The sequence below is a fragment of the Salarias fasciatus genome, chromosome 1 (genome assembly GCF_902148845.1).
Source record: "Salarias fasciatus chromosome 1, fSalaFa1.1, whole genome shotgun sequence".
In the NCBI taxonomy this organism is placed as follows: Eukaryota; Metazoa; Chordata; class Actinopteri; order Blenniiformes; family Blenniidae; genus Salarias; species Salarias fasciatus.
This window is the reverse complement of record NC_043745.1, coordinates 29,060,235-29,074,001: the sequence shown is the minus strand read 5'-3', so window position 1 is coordinate 29,074,001 and position 13,767 is coordinate 29,060,235. Positions and strand designations below refer to the sequence as shown.

At 42.4% G+C, this 13,767-nt stretch overlaps 1 protein-coding gene across 2 annotated transcripts; it reads right to left on the bottom strand.

The window, feature by feature from the left end:
• Positions 1 to 1,636: 1,636 nt before the first annotated feature.
• On the bottom strand, positions 1,637 to 9,110 carry marchf7 (membrane-associated ring finger (C3HC4) 7). Of its 2 annotated transcripts, none has more exons than XM_030096492.1 (11): positions 8,931 to 9,110; positions 6,794 to 6,993; positions 5,570 to 5,713; positions 5,271 to 5,442; positions 4,788 to 4,976; positions 3,479 to 4,694; positions 3,122 to 3,291; positions 2,918 to 3,021; positions 2,663 to 2,767; positions 2,429 to 2,477; positions 1,637 to 2,292 (listed from the first exon to the last, which is right to left on the bottom strand). In XM_030096492.1, the coding sequence occupies exons 2-11, from the start codon at positions 6,974 to 6,976 to the stop codon at positions 2,210 to 2,212; spliced, it is 2,415 nt and encodes an 804-aa protein (XP_029952352.1). In that variant the 5' UTR covers positions 6,977 to 6,993; positions 8,931 to 9,110; the 3' UTR covers positions 1,637 to 2,209. The 2 variants fall into 2 exon arrangements, with proteins under 2 accessions (XP_029952352.1, XP_029952360.1); XM_030096500.1 differs by having other exon boundaries at positions 8,977 to 9,110.
• Between the last annotated feature and the right edge of the window lie 4,657 nt (positions 9,111 to 13,767).

The window sequence follows — 13,767 nt, the reverse complement described above, 5'->3', positions numbered from 1 at the left end:
GTTCCACACGTACTGGTCCGGCTGGGATTTGAACTCATGTCTTCTCCCTGTGAGGCTAACCCAATGTGTGACCAGGCCTTAATACTTTACAGGGAAATAAATACAAATTCCTGATGAAGGTTTTTACAGTTTTTCTCCATTGGTTTGACTCATTTCTTGAAACCGAAATTACATTCTCAAAACAACATGGACAAACCTCTAAACTATTTGGCAACTGCTCACAACATATTTCCTCATTCGTTTCATCAAATTGTAGATATCTTTGCTAATGATTAAGCACAGTAAGGTGAGATTTAGCAAAATTTCCAAGTGAATAGATCCAGCTGATGTAAAATGATTGATTCTCAGTCGAATGGTTGCTCTCTTCAAAACATACAGTATCATTTTATTGTATCAGTCATCACCTGCAAAATCATCTGTTCAGCTGTCAAAATTAGTCAAGAACGTACTTCAGTACCATGAATACCAGAGATGGATCTGTTTACATGAGGGCGAGGACAGCCCAGTGAAGAAGTGAGCTGTGAAACTCCAACTTCATTTACAGCACTGTGAGCTACATACAATTTTCCTTTTTTTTTCTTTGTTTCTTTGTGTTTATTTTACAGTATATTGAACTCTGGTGGATGGAAGCTACTTTGTGTTTGAATAAAAATAATTACAATTTCCTTGGCAGTATGAGAGCAATGTGTGGAGTCAAAGCTTGAAGGTTTTTTTATTGTCATTTTTTTTTCTTCAATATGTTTTTTGTTAGCTACACAACAATAACAATAAAAAAACAGCACAGTAACCGTTGTGAATGAAAGACTGCGCTCAGACTGGAAGCTAAATGAGGGATATTTCAGTGACAAAGCATCTAAACATTTTGACTCGCAGTGCTCACCCAATGCTAAAGGGATGGAGGATTTTGAGGGCATTGACCGTTTGAAAGTGATTTAGTTTTGACACCAGAGTTAACTGATTTGGATTGGAAGAGATCTGAGCTTCGACGGGTGAACCGTGGTGCTGAGATGAACCATCCAGGTTGTTTTTGACAAGGGATTCAAGAGTGTTGAGGACGTCCGGTCTGTTTCGAGAAATGAGCCAAAGCTGTTGAGAAGGATCTTTACATTTTGGTGGCACTGACTGTTTACATGGGAAATGTGATCATCTTGGAAACATGAGGGAACAGTTTTAGGAGAGAGATGAGCTTTTGCATATGAACTATTCCGTTTGTGCTGAACTGTAAGGCTGTTTTGCCCAAATGATTTTAGAGTTTTGAAAATGTAATTTGTTTCAAGAAAAGAGCCAAACCAATGGAGAAAAACTGCATTAAAGGACATTTACAACAAATTCCTTTTGATGGCTTTTATATATAACCAGATTACAATCTTTAAATTTGTTCCACCAATAATGTCAGTAGGTCATTCTACTCCCTATTACTTGTTAAAAAAAAAAAAAAACTTCCTCTGAATGAATAACCAGGACACATTGCTTATACCTGAAAATGCACCTACTGCCACTTTACTCACTTTGTCTTCAGTACTCTTGTAATTTTTGAGGAGACAAGAAGTGTGGAAGTCACCAAACTGATAAAGGGATCAAACAAAAGAAAGTCTGGTTCTTTCGACACCATCTTACCGCTTTGGACAAGAAGATTAAGTTCACATTTAGTCTTTATTCCAAAAATTGAAAGCATGAAACTCATTGTACATACATAAAGCATTTATGAAACAGAAAATCTGACAAGTTGTCGTTTATTTATACTTAAGGGAAAGTTTAAAATAAAACAGACAAAAGTTATAATTACCACTTTTTGTTTTCAGCCCCCAAAAAACATTTTCACCGTTAGAAGCTAAATACAAGTCGTTGTTGACCTTCCATACCGTGTCTGCCTTCTCATTTAGACTTTAAAGCACTTGTGGCACAACAGTTTGAAAAGGACTTGCATTTGAATTTAAATAATACAGTTGAATAAAGTGCACTCTCAGAAACGGAACCACAGTGGGATTAGACAGAAATCTGTACGCTCTAGTTCAATCCAGGTTTGCATATCTGCAAAAAAGCCCCCAGGAAGCGGAGGCAGGACGCGTGGCGTTTCTGACGAACATGACATCAAAGCGTGTGCGAAAAGTGGGTGAAGCTACTTTCTGGCATCCAGTAGCCCTGCAGCTTCCAAACATCTAACCAAGTGTTGTTGCTGTTTTTTTTTTAATACTCTATCGTCACATCTTCAGTATCCGTCTTCAAGATCATCGTCCAGGTCAGAGAAGTCAACGGACGGCCTGTTGTCTTCGTCACTTTCTCCACGGGGGCCTGAAATTTTACACACAGGCCAAGTTTTGTAAATGTGTAGAATCTGTTAACACTGGAAATACACAGTCAAGAGTTCTCTCACTATAAAAAAACGGAATGTTCGCTTCAAGCATGAGAAGAGGATTGACCAACATACTTTCAAGATTGTCCATGTGTTCATGAAGGATTCTCACCAGGTTGAATAACTGGGTGAGGAAAGGAAGATTTGTCTCTGAGTCGCCACAATTCAACATGTGAACATTAAATCGTGCGACTCAGCATGAAGTGTCAGCACACACCGATACACTCCGACTGTCACGGAACTTCACAACAATATTACACAAGAGGCTTTCTCGGGGTTAAACTGAGAGGACTGAGTGTGTTTTCTCACCCCGGCGGCGTCGACTGCTCCCAGAACGTCGGAGAACCTCTGCTCACAGAAATGCAGCAGCACCACCAGGTAGAGCCCACTGCTGATAAACTCATCATATTCTGACTGTAAAGGAAGATAATAAAAAAACAGAATACCCTCAATCACTGATTCACAGTTTTATTTTTTAAATGTTTTTCCATCTGTACATGCAAAACTATGTCCTGGTACTACAACATCATGGTAATTGAAAGCATTATGGGTGAAATAACTCACTTGTACATGTGTCCTGTATAATTCCTGAATGTCAAAGTTGTCGATGTTGAGGCGCAGCTTCTCCTTGCAGAGTTCACATGTTGTGATGGCCTCCAGGTTTGTGCCTGAGGAAGAGGGGGGAAATAAATAAATAAATAAAAGGAAGCGATATTGAAGACCTGGCAGCAATGAGACTCGGGGCGATGCGAGAGCTCCTGCAATTACCAGAGCCAATTTTAGAGCGGAGCCACCGCTTGATGCACTCCTGGTGGACGTATTGCAGACTGCCCGTGCAGCGGCAGGGCTGAATCAGGGGGTTGGTGGAGGATTCCTCCCCCATCTGACAGATGCGGCACAAGTCCCCTTCCTCCTCGTCGGAATCCTCCAGGAGGAGCCTGGAAAGCAGGAAGCAGGACACTGAGCTCCCCCAGCAGAAGTAACTGTACAATGTCGAGAATATTTAGATCTAAAAACACCACAAGAAGCAAACGTTTGTGATAAAGTCAATGGCCTTGAACAACAAAATGCATGCAGGATGACAGGATGACTCAAATCGCAAATGAGAGAATCTCTCTTCATTACCTCTCTTTGATTTTGCGCAGCTTTTCCTGATCCTTGCTGGAGATGATCTTCTCCTTGGGAGCGTCCAGCTGGCTCTCCACGCCGCCCAGAGGACCCCTGGAAGCTGAAAGGTTTTCATACAGTCGAATCCGCTGGCGCGGTGAAAAATCTAAAGAGGCGTCTTCCAGCTCGGGTAACGTCTCATCTTCAAGTCTGCATGACCGGCCTGCGCCAAAAGCCCCCAAACCTACAGCTCCTTCCTCCGCTTCCTCCTCTTCCTCTTCCTCCTCCTCTGCATCATCATCCTCTTCATCCTCCTCCTCCTCCTCCTCTTCATCATCATCATCATCATCCGGTGATGTCTTCTGCTCGAGGTCATCCCACCTTTTCAGTAAACGTTGTTGACGGGTGTAGCCTTCTTCAGCAGAGGCATTCGAGGAGGTGCTCTCGTTATTGGCGTGCCTTCTGAGGCGAGAGAGGAGCGGAGGACAGCGGCCGCGGAGGGAGGAGGACAGCCAGGAGTAGCCGCTGCCTCCCCCGCTGCCGTTTCCAGTGCTGCCGCTCAGACCCGGCTCTCTCCACGATGCCATTCTGGGCCGCGCCGCGCCGCTACGATAGCCGTCGGTCTCCTGGATGGGGGCGAGGTCCGCTCTGGGATTCCTGAGGTTACCCCGGGCCGCCTCCGGCCCCCCGGCGTCCGGCTCGACGGCAGACACCCTGGCGCCGTCGTCGCTGTCGGCGGATTCCCCGCCGGGTGACGGGCTGTCGTCGTCAAGGGAGCGGACGCTGGACGAGCCGCTGGAGGAGTCCTGGCTGGAGCGCCGGGAGAAGAGCCGGGACAGCAGCCGGCGCGTGGAGAGACGGCCCTCCGGCTCCGTGCCGTCCGGAGCCGGCCTCGGAGGGAGCGAGGTCTCTGGCCTGGCCGGGGGGGTGCTGTACCAGGGCGGGTGGGAGGAGTAAGAAGAGGAGGAGGAGGAGGAGATATTGGAGGAAGGCTCAGAGCTTCTGGTTTGTTCCTGAGAGGTGTGCAGGGCGGAGGAGCCGTTAGAGAAACGGGAGCTTCTGCTGCCGTAGTCACGCACCAGAGGCGAGGTCCTGTGGGAGGCGGAAGATGGGAAGTGGTGACTTAAAGAGCTTTCTCTTGCAGCAGAAGAGGGAGAGTAGGAGGACGAAGAGTAGGCAGTTTCTTTGGGACGAGCTCCTTGTGCATATGTGGACATTACCCTGTCTGTCTGATCTGGAATGAGAAGAACACAGCAGGTCACGAAACGAAGGAGAATTTTTTCATCATTTAGAAGGCGGGTGTGTTGATATCACAAATTCTACATACACAGCGACGAAACCAATCCGGGCGTCCTCACTCTTCTTTCTCCCAAACCCGAGCGACCGAGCTCGCTCTTCGCCTCTGCTTCCGTCCTGGGCGACAGCGGCTTCGTGGAAGAAGCCGCTGATGACCGCGAGTGTAAACGACAGGAGCTCCACGGTGAATCAAACAGATCGCTTTGCTTTTCATCTGTACCTGCGAAGAAGACCGAGGACCAACTGCGGTCAATTGTTTGAACTGATTTTCCAAATAAGTAATATTTTGTGATCTATTACAAATACTATGTGGGATTTTTTTTTTTTTTGTCTTTTCATTATTTTTATCAACAAAAAAATAAACACAATGAGAATGACACATATCTGAACTTTAAGACGCTAAATGTGTAATGTGTGAAAGGACATGTCCTCCCACGCCAGAATCGCCACAACACACTGTTTTTCTTTGAAGACAGGTTTTGTCGTTTCTATCACACACTTGTTTTCGCCGTACCTCTGCCACCGCTGAGCCCATTACTGGAATAGGTGGATCCCGACGCTGCTGTGCCTGGTGTTCTGGAGTACAATCCTCTGTTGCTGTATGACAGTTTGGCCCTTTTAGAATCGCCGTCGTCGCTGGTGTTCAGAAGCCCTGAGCGCATGCCGTAACGCCCCTCGGAGTCGGTCTGGGAAAATAAAAAGACAGACATGAAAAAGAAAGAGATCTGCGCTTTAGCATCATCATTGGGACATAAAATATGCCTGGCAGTATTCGGCCTGCTGTAAACAAATGGCACAGAACAGCTTCAGTACCAGCTTGCTCCGGCTGCTGAGAGGAGATTCTGCCCACTGGCGGTCGTAAGATCTGCTGGAGGATGACAAAGAGGGCAGCTTCCAGCTGGTGGAGCGACTGTCGTAGCTGCTGTAGTCTCTGGATGAGCTCAGAAGACGGGAACTCTTCAAGAGAGAAGAATTTCATTCTTATCATTAGTTTGAACATCAATTTGACATAGCTGTTGTAATAGATTACAGGCGTTATTTATTCTTGGTAACCATTACAGTAACCTGGTCACAAACATGGCAGAAACCTCAGGAAAGGAAGAAAACTGTTAATCTCGACATGGATGGAAACATGTTTTAAAAGATTGTCTTGATAAATACTTTCTAAGGAAGGAAATACTTTTAGCTGCTAACTGTATTTTGCAAGTAATGCATTTACTCCAATTATAGTATCAGCAGTTTTTGTAAGCTTAATTTAAAAGCTTTCACATTTAAATAAAGTGCCACGACAACTCATGCTCAAAGAAAGAAAAAGTATTCTGATATTTCACCTCTGCAAAAAAAGGTTTACTGGGCGCTCATATCAGTATAGATGTTATAAAATAATTGTGCTTTTATCTGTACTAGATGTTATTCTGAGAGTTCTGGAAAGACCAGGAGCAACCAAACAGGGCTCTGACTATTAGTAACATTATCTTTTGAGTTGGGCCTCGACGAGGAGCGGGACTGAAATACACACATGTGCCAAGGAATCTAGGCTGTATCTATAAAAGACCTCCAAAGTGACTGCTGTTGCAACACTCATGTATGCAGTCAGCTACTGTAACAAGCTCTAAAGCCAACACGAAAAAGCAGATTGCTTGAATGCCTCGTTCTGTAAAATACATTAAAAAAAAAAAAAAAAAAAAAAAAAGGATTAGCGTCGTATCAAGTAGGATAAAGACATGGATAGTAATGCATTTTGGATTGTTCTATCCAGCCTTTAATAGTGTGTATCCAGCTGACGCTGTCACACTGTATAACCTTTGAATGTGTGGCCTGAGGTAAATGAACGTCATCTACAGCCAAAGCATTACAGCCACTACAGAGAGGAATTTAATACTAATAAAGTACAGCTACCAGTAACAATAACAACAATTTGAGTCATAAGCTGTTGACACATTTACAGAGAGGGAGTGTGCCGTTTACAGAACAGCACTGATGTGTGTTTGCCAGGCGTTTTCTGTGCGCGCAAACCGACATTGGGAATAATCTTACCGGTTTGTCGAGGTCAGCTTTGTACGGCGACGATGCCCTCGGGAAGCGGTCATTGTTCAGCACGGTCTCCCTGCTGTACAGCCGACTTGATCCGAGAGACGAGGAGGAAACCGGTGGGGTGGATGTGTAGGACGACCTTGAGCCGGACAGACAAAACGGAAGTCTGCGTGACCTGGAGTCCATCCCGGATTGTCTTCAACCTTAAGAAACCAAGACGAGGAAGAAATAAATGTCACTGCACAAAACAGGTACCACCATCTAAGACGGTAATTGTACATTTCAGGTGTGCCATCAGGAAGTTAAGCCTTTTATAAATGCATCCGTTAGTCCCCACCCAATGACAAGACAGAACATGAAGCGCACACCTCAGACTTTTAAAGGGCCTGCAGCCTCTCGGTGTGTTTGGTAACAGAGCTCAGCGGGGCGCAGCACCAGCATGTTGTTGATGAAGCACACGTGACGGTGCATCAGTAAACACTAAAATTTGCCAACACACTGCTTCCTGGAGTCGGTATCAAAGTCATAGCGTCTATCTTTGGGGCTATGAACTCAGTCACATGAACATGATACAACTGAGGAGCAAAGAGCAGCACTGTGAGATAACCGTCCAGGCAAACAAGGTGCGCTTTTAACACTCGGAGATCCCCCTTCCATTTATTATTAAGCAGCATTACTAATCCAAATGCATACAGCTGTGTCAAATCAACATTATGATTCTTTTATTTAGCATTATTATAATTGTCATTATCTTTTACACAACCCTATCATCCACCAGCTGAAAGTCAAATGTGCTACTTGATCTAAAAGAGTGAGTTGAGAGTTTGTGACCTCGGGAGCTACAGCTGAGTTACACCCTGACCGTGATACGGATCCATGGTCGGCAGCTACACTGTGGTCAAAGATAGCCTCGCAAGCAAGAAACCTGTCAGGCTGCAATGAAGGGCAGTAAATAAGAGACTTCTACCACAACATGTCCCTGCAACCTTACACATACACATAATCAACAATACTTTATTGAAGAAAAAAATTTAACAGTTTTCATATACGGGCTTTCAAAGACTGTCAGGAACTGTATGAGCTATTAAAAATGAATGAGTAGCTCCGTTTTCCCATATTACCAAAATAAGTTCGGTCTTATCAGAAATTTCTTGTGTTGTTGTTCCCCAAAAAAGCTTCCAAATTGTACTACCTGAGGCCAAGTGTTTCTCCAATACTGTCTTATCCAATCCAGTTGCAATTACATGAATGAGAGCAACTCAATTCACCACTAACACAAACCCCAGTTATCATAACGACCATAAAGATGAAGTGACAGTTCTCCAGAACAATTATAATCAACATTAAGACTTTAATGAAGGCAGGGTTTGCTGCAGTGCAGTATCAATGCTTGCAGTTTCATATGCAGACTTTGTTAGTCAAATTTAAGCAAGCACAGATTAACACACACTCTGTGCATCATTTTTTTTTTTTTTTTGTTCAACCTATTGGGTGTTTTGCACACATCAAACAGACTTTGTACCATTACTCTTAACTGCTTCACACTAGCAGACAGCGTGAGACTCTGCTCAGCTTACATGAATTCCATCAGGTGTGTGTACTTAAATATTAAAGCCACTGATTAATATGTGATCAAAGCACCAAATAAGAGCTAAAGTGTGCAGGTGGCTACTCGTATGATGGACTTGATAAAACCTTTTGTTGAATTGAATGAATTCCCTTTTCAATCGGGTTAACAACAAGATGTTAGATTAACCTAAACGGCTGTTTTGGTTTACTTAACCATGGTGCTTTAGGATGCATGACTATTACCTTATCAATGATAATATAAGCGGTTACACCCAGTAACGCTTCCTGTTGCAAACTTTTCATCTCTTTAGCTCAATCCCGTCGCACCACAGAGAACAATGGTGTCCGGATGAGGTTGATATTAATGGTTTATTGTTTCCTGATCGGCGGGCAGCGTTAATATCTGGTTAGCTGTGGTAACGGAGCGGCCGTCTGGCTGTTTACAGCTCGGATCCGTTAGCTTCGGGCTAGCTTGCCTAGCTTGCTCTGACATTTCACCAGCAGCAGCGCCGAGCGAACCGTCGACTGCTGCCCAGAGAGGTCACTTTCACGGCCGCATCGACAAACTTACCGCCGCTAAACTCTCGATGCGAGGCGCCGTCAGCTCACGCACTCACCTTTCGCTTCAGTCTTCCCTGGCTTTAGCACAACAACAGCAGCGATGGCGACCGGGAGGCTGCGGCCGTCGACGCAGAAAGGTTAAGTGATTTACAATGAGCCGATGGGAGTGGTTTAAAGGCGGCTTTCAGCTTGTTTGTGCACGTGGTTCGTCCACGTTTCTTTTCCCCCCACTGTGAACTTTGGACAGAGTATTAACCCCCGAGCCATGTTACAGTTATTGTGGCATTGTGTCCTCACATCAACTTATCAGTTGATATTCAGCAGGCTGTCTGTGGCTCCCTGCTCTCTGCAGCCTGGATGGACGGAAACAGAGGGATAGCTTCTGGTGCACAGCAGACAATCCTGCAATTGGAGAGTGATTTTGCAATTTAATACAGCATTCTCATCAGAAATGTTTCATTGTTAAGACAGCTAAATGTCTCAATCAGACTTTCACCCCGGAGGTCATGACCTCTGGTATGTAGGTCAACCGCCACATGCTCCAAGCCCCAGGGCCTTTCAGTGAAGGATTGGGGTGTTGTTGATTGAGGGACTCCACACTTTGGTGAGCTATTTATTGCAGTACTCAAGATCACACTTTGTAGGACATTATGGGGTTGTTCTTTTCCTTCTGTTGGGATGCTCTGATCATTGTCTTGACTCAATCTCAGGTTAGGTCATCTTCACTGACACTATTTTTCATGGATTATTAAAAATATAGAGGTTTATTCAGTGTAATTTGTTTTGTCTCCCAATGTTCCATCCATCTTCCATAAAATTTTATTCAGTTCAGGGTCACAGTTATGAAGGAATCGATCACAGCTAACAAAAGGTAAAGGCAGGTTACATCCTTGGTTTGTGCTCATTTCGTCTACTCTGAAATTCCCATTTCGTCTACACCAAAACTCCCGTTTCGTCTACTCCTATCCTGAGCAGGTTTGCCAGTGAAAACAACCACGTGCACATTCATGCCAACTATTATCAATTCACTTCACATGCGTTTTTTGGAGTGGGAAAAAAAGTCACACATGTACAGGGAGAGTATGCAAACGTTATACAAAAGGCTTGGATTGGGGATTAAAAATGGCCCTTTTGATCATAAGTTGCAGATCAATGACAGAGATGAATAGAATTTAAAGGTAAATATAATTATTTCTTTGCCCCTATCCAAAGGGCTGTCAAAATAAATCATCTAGATTTAGCTTTTGCTATCACATGATGTAGATTTATTAGAATACCATGCATCATGTACTGTTCTGTCTCTGCTCGTGTAAAGAAGACAAATGCATTCGTTCTACAAATGAAGTTAAATTTTATTGACAAAAGTGCAGTTTTATTGTGAGTGCAGATTTAATGATATACACAGTACATATTCAGCTTATTCTGTTTTGAGATTAATCCAGTAAACCTTATTTTAAGGCAGTATCTGCATCCAAGGCCGAAGAACTATTTTGAAATCCATTACAGCACAATTGCAATTTTTATTTATTAATCTATTGTTTACAAATGTAGCATGTGTAAAGCCAACTCAGCAAACGTGAAGTGCGTGAAATATCATATTTGTTTGATTATATGATATTCTGTACTCTTTCAGATACTTATTGATGTCAGTCAATTAAAAAACAAGGCATATGTTGTGTTTTGAAATGGGACATTCCTAAAAGTACTTGAGAAAAGAAGTCTTGACTGTAAAGGGCTGCACAAAAGTCAAAATTGTTCAAGCCAAGTAAAAACGAATCATTTCATAGCTATGATTGAATTCCATGTTTTAGCTTTCAGCTGTGCTCACCGCTTCACCACCAAGCACTTTGGAAGATGTCAATAAAAAATATTGTACTTGTTGCACAAACTATTGACGCTGTAAATTCCAATTTACTCAGAAATACAAAAAGGATTAGCAGATTAAACAGCAGTCTAATGAAATACAGCACCATGTTGCAAACTGAACAGCACAACAATAAAAAATGAGTCATTTGCAAATATTGAAATTCAGTTTGAATGTCTAATGACATGGAATTAAGATAACCTTTTCAAAACTGATTACACTGCTGTTATGATTACCAGGCACTTTTACTGTTAATATTTAACTCCATGTTGGTGACATTTACTTAAGTCATAATTGCTGCACTTTTCTTTGTAATTATTTTTACAGGGATACAAAACTGAGGCTGTCTGAGACGAGCATCACAAGGCAGAGATGCAGAAAGCGTGTGGAATTCCCTGGTATATGACAATTTTAACCATTTATTGAAAAATGTTAGGAAACTTGGCATGAGGAGAGATGACTGAAAATTATTTTTTACTTGTTGCTGTTGTTGTATTGACATCCATCCATCTACCCACTTCCTGCAGCGCTTTATCCAAATCAGAGTCCGCAGATCCCAGCAAACCCCGGGTTGAAGGGGAAGGTACATCTAGGACAGGTGACCAGTCTCACACTTACAGGTAATTTATTCTCACCAATTGACCTTAAAGGCTTGTCCTGTTTTGTTTATTGACTGTCTGAGGAAACTTGAGTCTCCAGAGCAAACCCATGCATATATAGCGGGAACACGTAAACTCCATTCAGAGATGGCCGTGAGCCTGGACTTCTACAGGAGATATTTCCACCTCGATACAAGAATGCTAAAAGCTATACCAGAGTGCAACCAGCATAGGCACTCATTATGTTAATGTTGTTTTCTTTTAAGTGGATGTGTCTTGAATGTATATTTTATTGGATTTGCATGTTTGTCGCATACATACAGTCTCCTATATACTGAGTGGATTCTAAAGGAACTGGGACACAAGATGCATTTTAAAAACATCATGGCATCCTGACATTTTCTGAAGCAGAAAAAAGCTTCCCAAGGGAGATCCTATAAAATCAAGTCAAGACTAATGAAACATAAAGGTGAATGCAGCCATTCACGTGTTTTTTTAGCAGTCCTATTAAAATGCCAGAGTGATAATTAGTGTCTTTTCACAACAGTTATGAAGACAAAAACAAATCTGATCTTTTAATTGGTCCTGCTGAACTTAAGAATTAGAGAGACCATAAATGCCATCATCTACACCAAACAGTGCAGTGTTTTGCAGGGACTGTATTTCTTATGAAGTCAATTGAATGAAAATTGTTTATAACTAAGTCTCAGTGGATTATACAGAGAGGTTTCCTCCCTGGAAAATTGTGATGTTTCAGTGCTGTGACCAGCCCAACTGAAATTTGAACCATTACTGCGGTATCCCACAAGATGGATGTCTGCAGTTCTGGGTGAATGAAACAAATTAAAATAGTGACTTCTGTTATGGCGAGAAATGACCAGAAAAAAGCAAATCAGCAAGTCATTTATGTGATTTGACACATAGCACACAAGAGAAGCTGTATTGTGAGTGGCAACTTTTAGGAATTTTAGGTGATAGTGAATATGGTCTTACAGCCATGAAGTCCCAATATGCATATGATTATTATTCTTGCAATATTTAACCTAACAACACCCCCCTGTGGCTTTGCCCAGAAACCCATCATGTTTAGTATATCAGCACTATGTTCACCACTATCATTCATGCCAACAACAACAAGAAAAAACATGGAACGGTCTGTCCAATACAACTGGGCCGTCCCGTGACACACACACACAGATACATACTTACCTTACCGCAAAAATCTCCTAACACACTCTTTGTAAAGATTTGCACATGTTCTCGTAATGAACGTTCTGGCTGTTTATTTATTTAGCAATGAGCTGAAGAGCCTAAGCTGCGTACACATACAATTATTAGAGACTTAGTGCAGAAAAAAGGTAAAAAAAAAAAAAAAAAAAAATCACAGCAAATGCCACAGAGGGCTGATTTACAAAATCTGTGAAAAAAGACTTGTGAGAACAAGTACAAGCCAGAATTACAAACTGCACTGGATTTGCCAGCGTATTCCCTCTGGAAGGTGCTGCTTGTCCAATGGATTTGTAGTCATTACCACTGCAAGTTTTTGTAAGTGTGTTAAGGATTACTAGAAAATGTCTGTTGAGAGCAGCCAATGGGTAGATCCAAGATTTACATAAATGCATTTTTTAAAATGATATTGCACAATGCAATGTGAAATTCTGTCCATGATAAAATGCTCACTCTTGGAAAAGTAAAAACCAGCCAAATGGCCAACTGTCGGAACAGTTTCATTTTGTAACAGTTTCTCATGAATGAAAATGGTAGATGACCATTTGAAACATAGCTCTAAATTTAGATCTCTCTCCTAAAAACATATGGAGAAGGAATTAATGCATAGCTGTAGTTCCAAAATGGCAATAAAAGAAAACTAAAAAGCAGGAGCATCTGTGATTCTAATCCATAAATTTACGACAAAGGGACTGATAATTTGCTTCGGTCATTAGAAAGCTCAGATGATTAGCCAGTCATTTCTGTTACAGACCAGGGAGAGGCTCAAATTGTACTTGAGTAAGATTGAGACAGAGAATTTTTTTTTAATGAATTAATCATCTGTTTGAACTGTGTTGAACCACCCCACCCTCACGCAGTACAATGCAACACACACTCCAGAGGCCCTCAGCCAAACCCAATCATTACAACTAAGTACCCTCATCTTAAATTCCAACACTGACCTTCAAATTGACATGATGGTAATATGAGCCTTAATTCCAAACTTTTATCCTCTTAAATCCATCAGTGTCATCCACAAAATGTCACACACTCAGTCTCAAACCGAGGAACTTTTTGTTGGGAGATGAGTGAGCCATCGACTGTATCACAAGCAATCTAGTGTCTCATCATCCCGTGATACTGCACAAACAGGTTTCCTTCTCCAAAGACACACA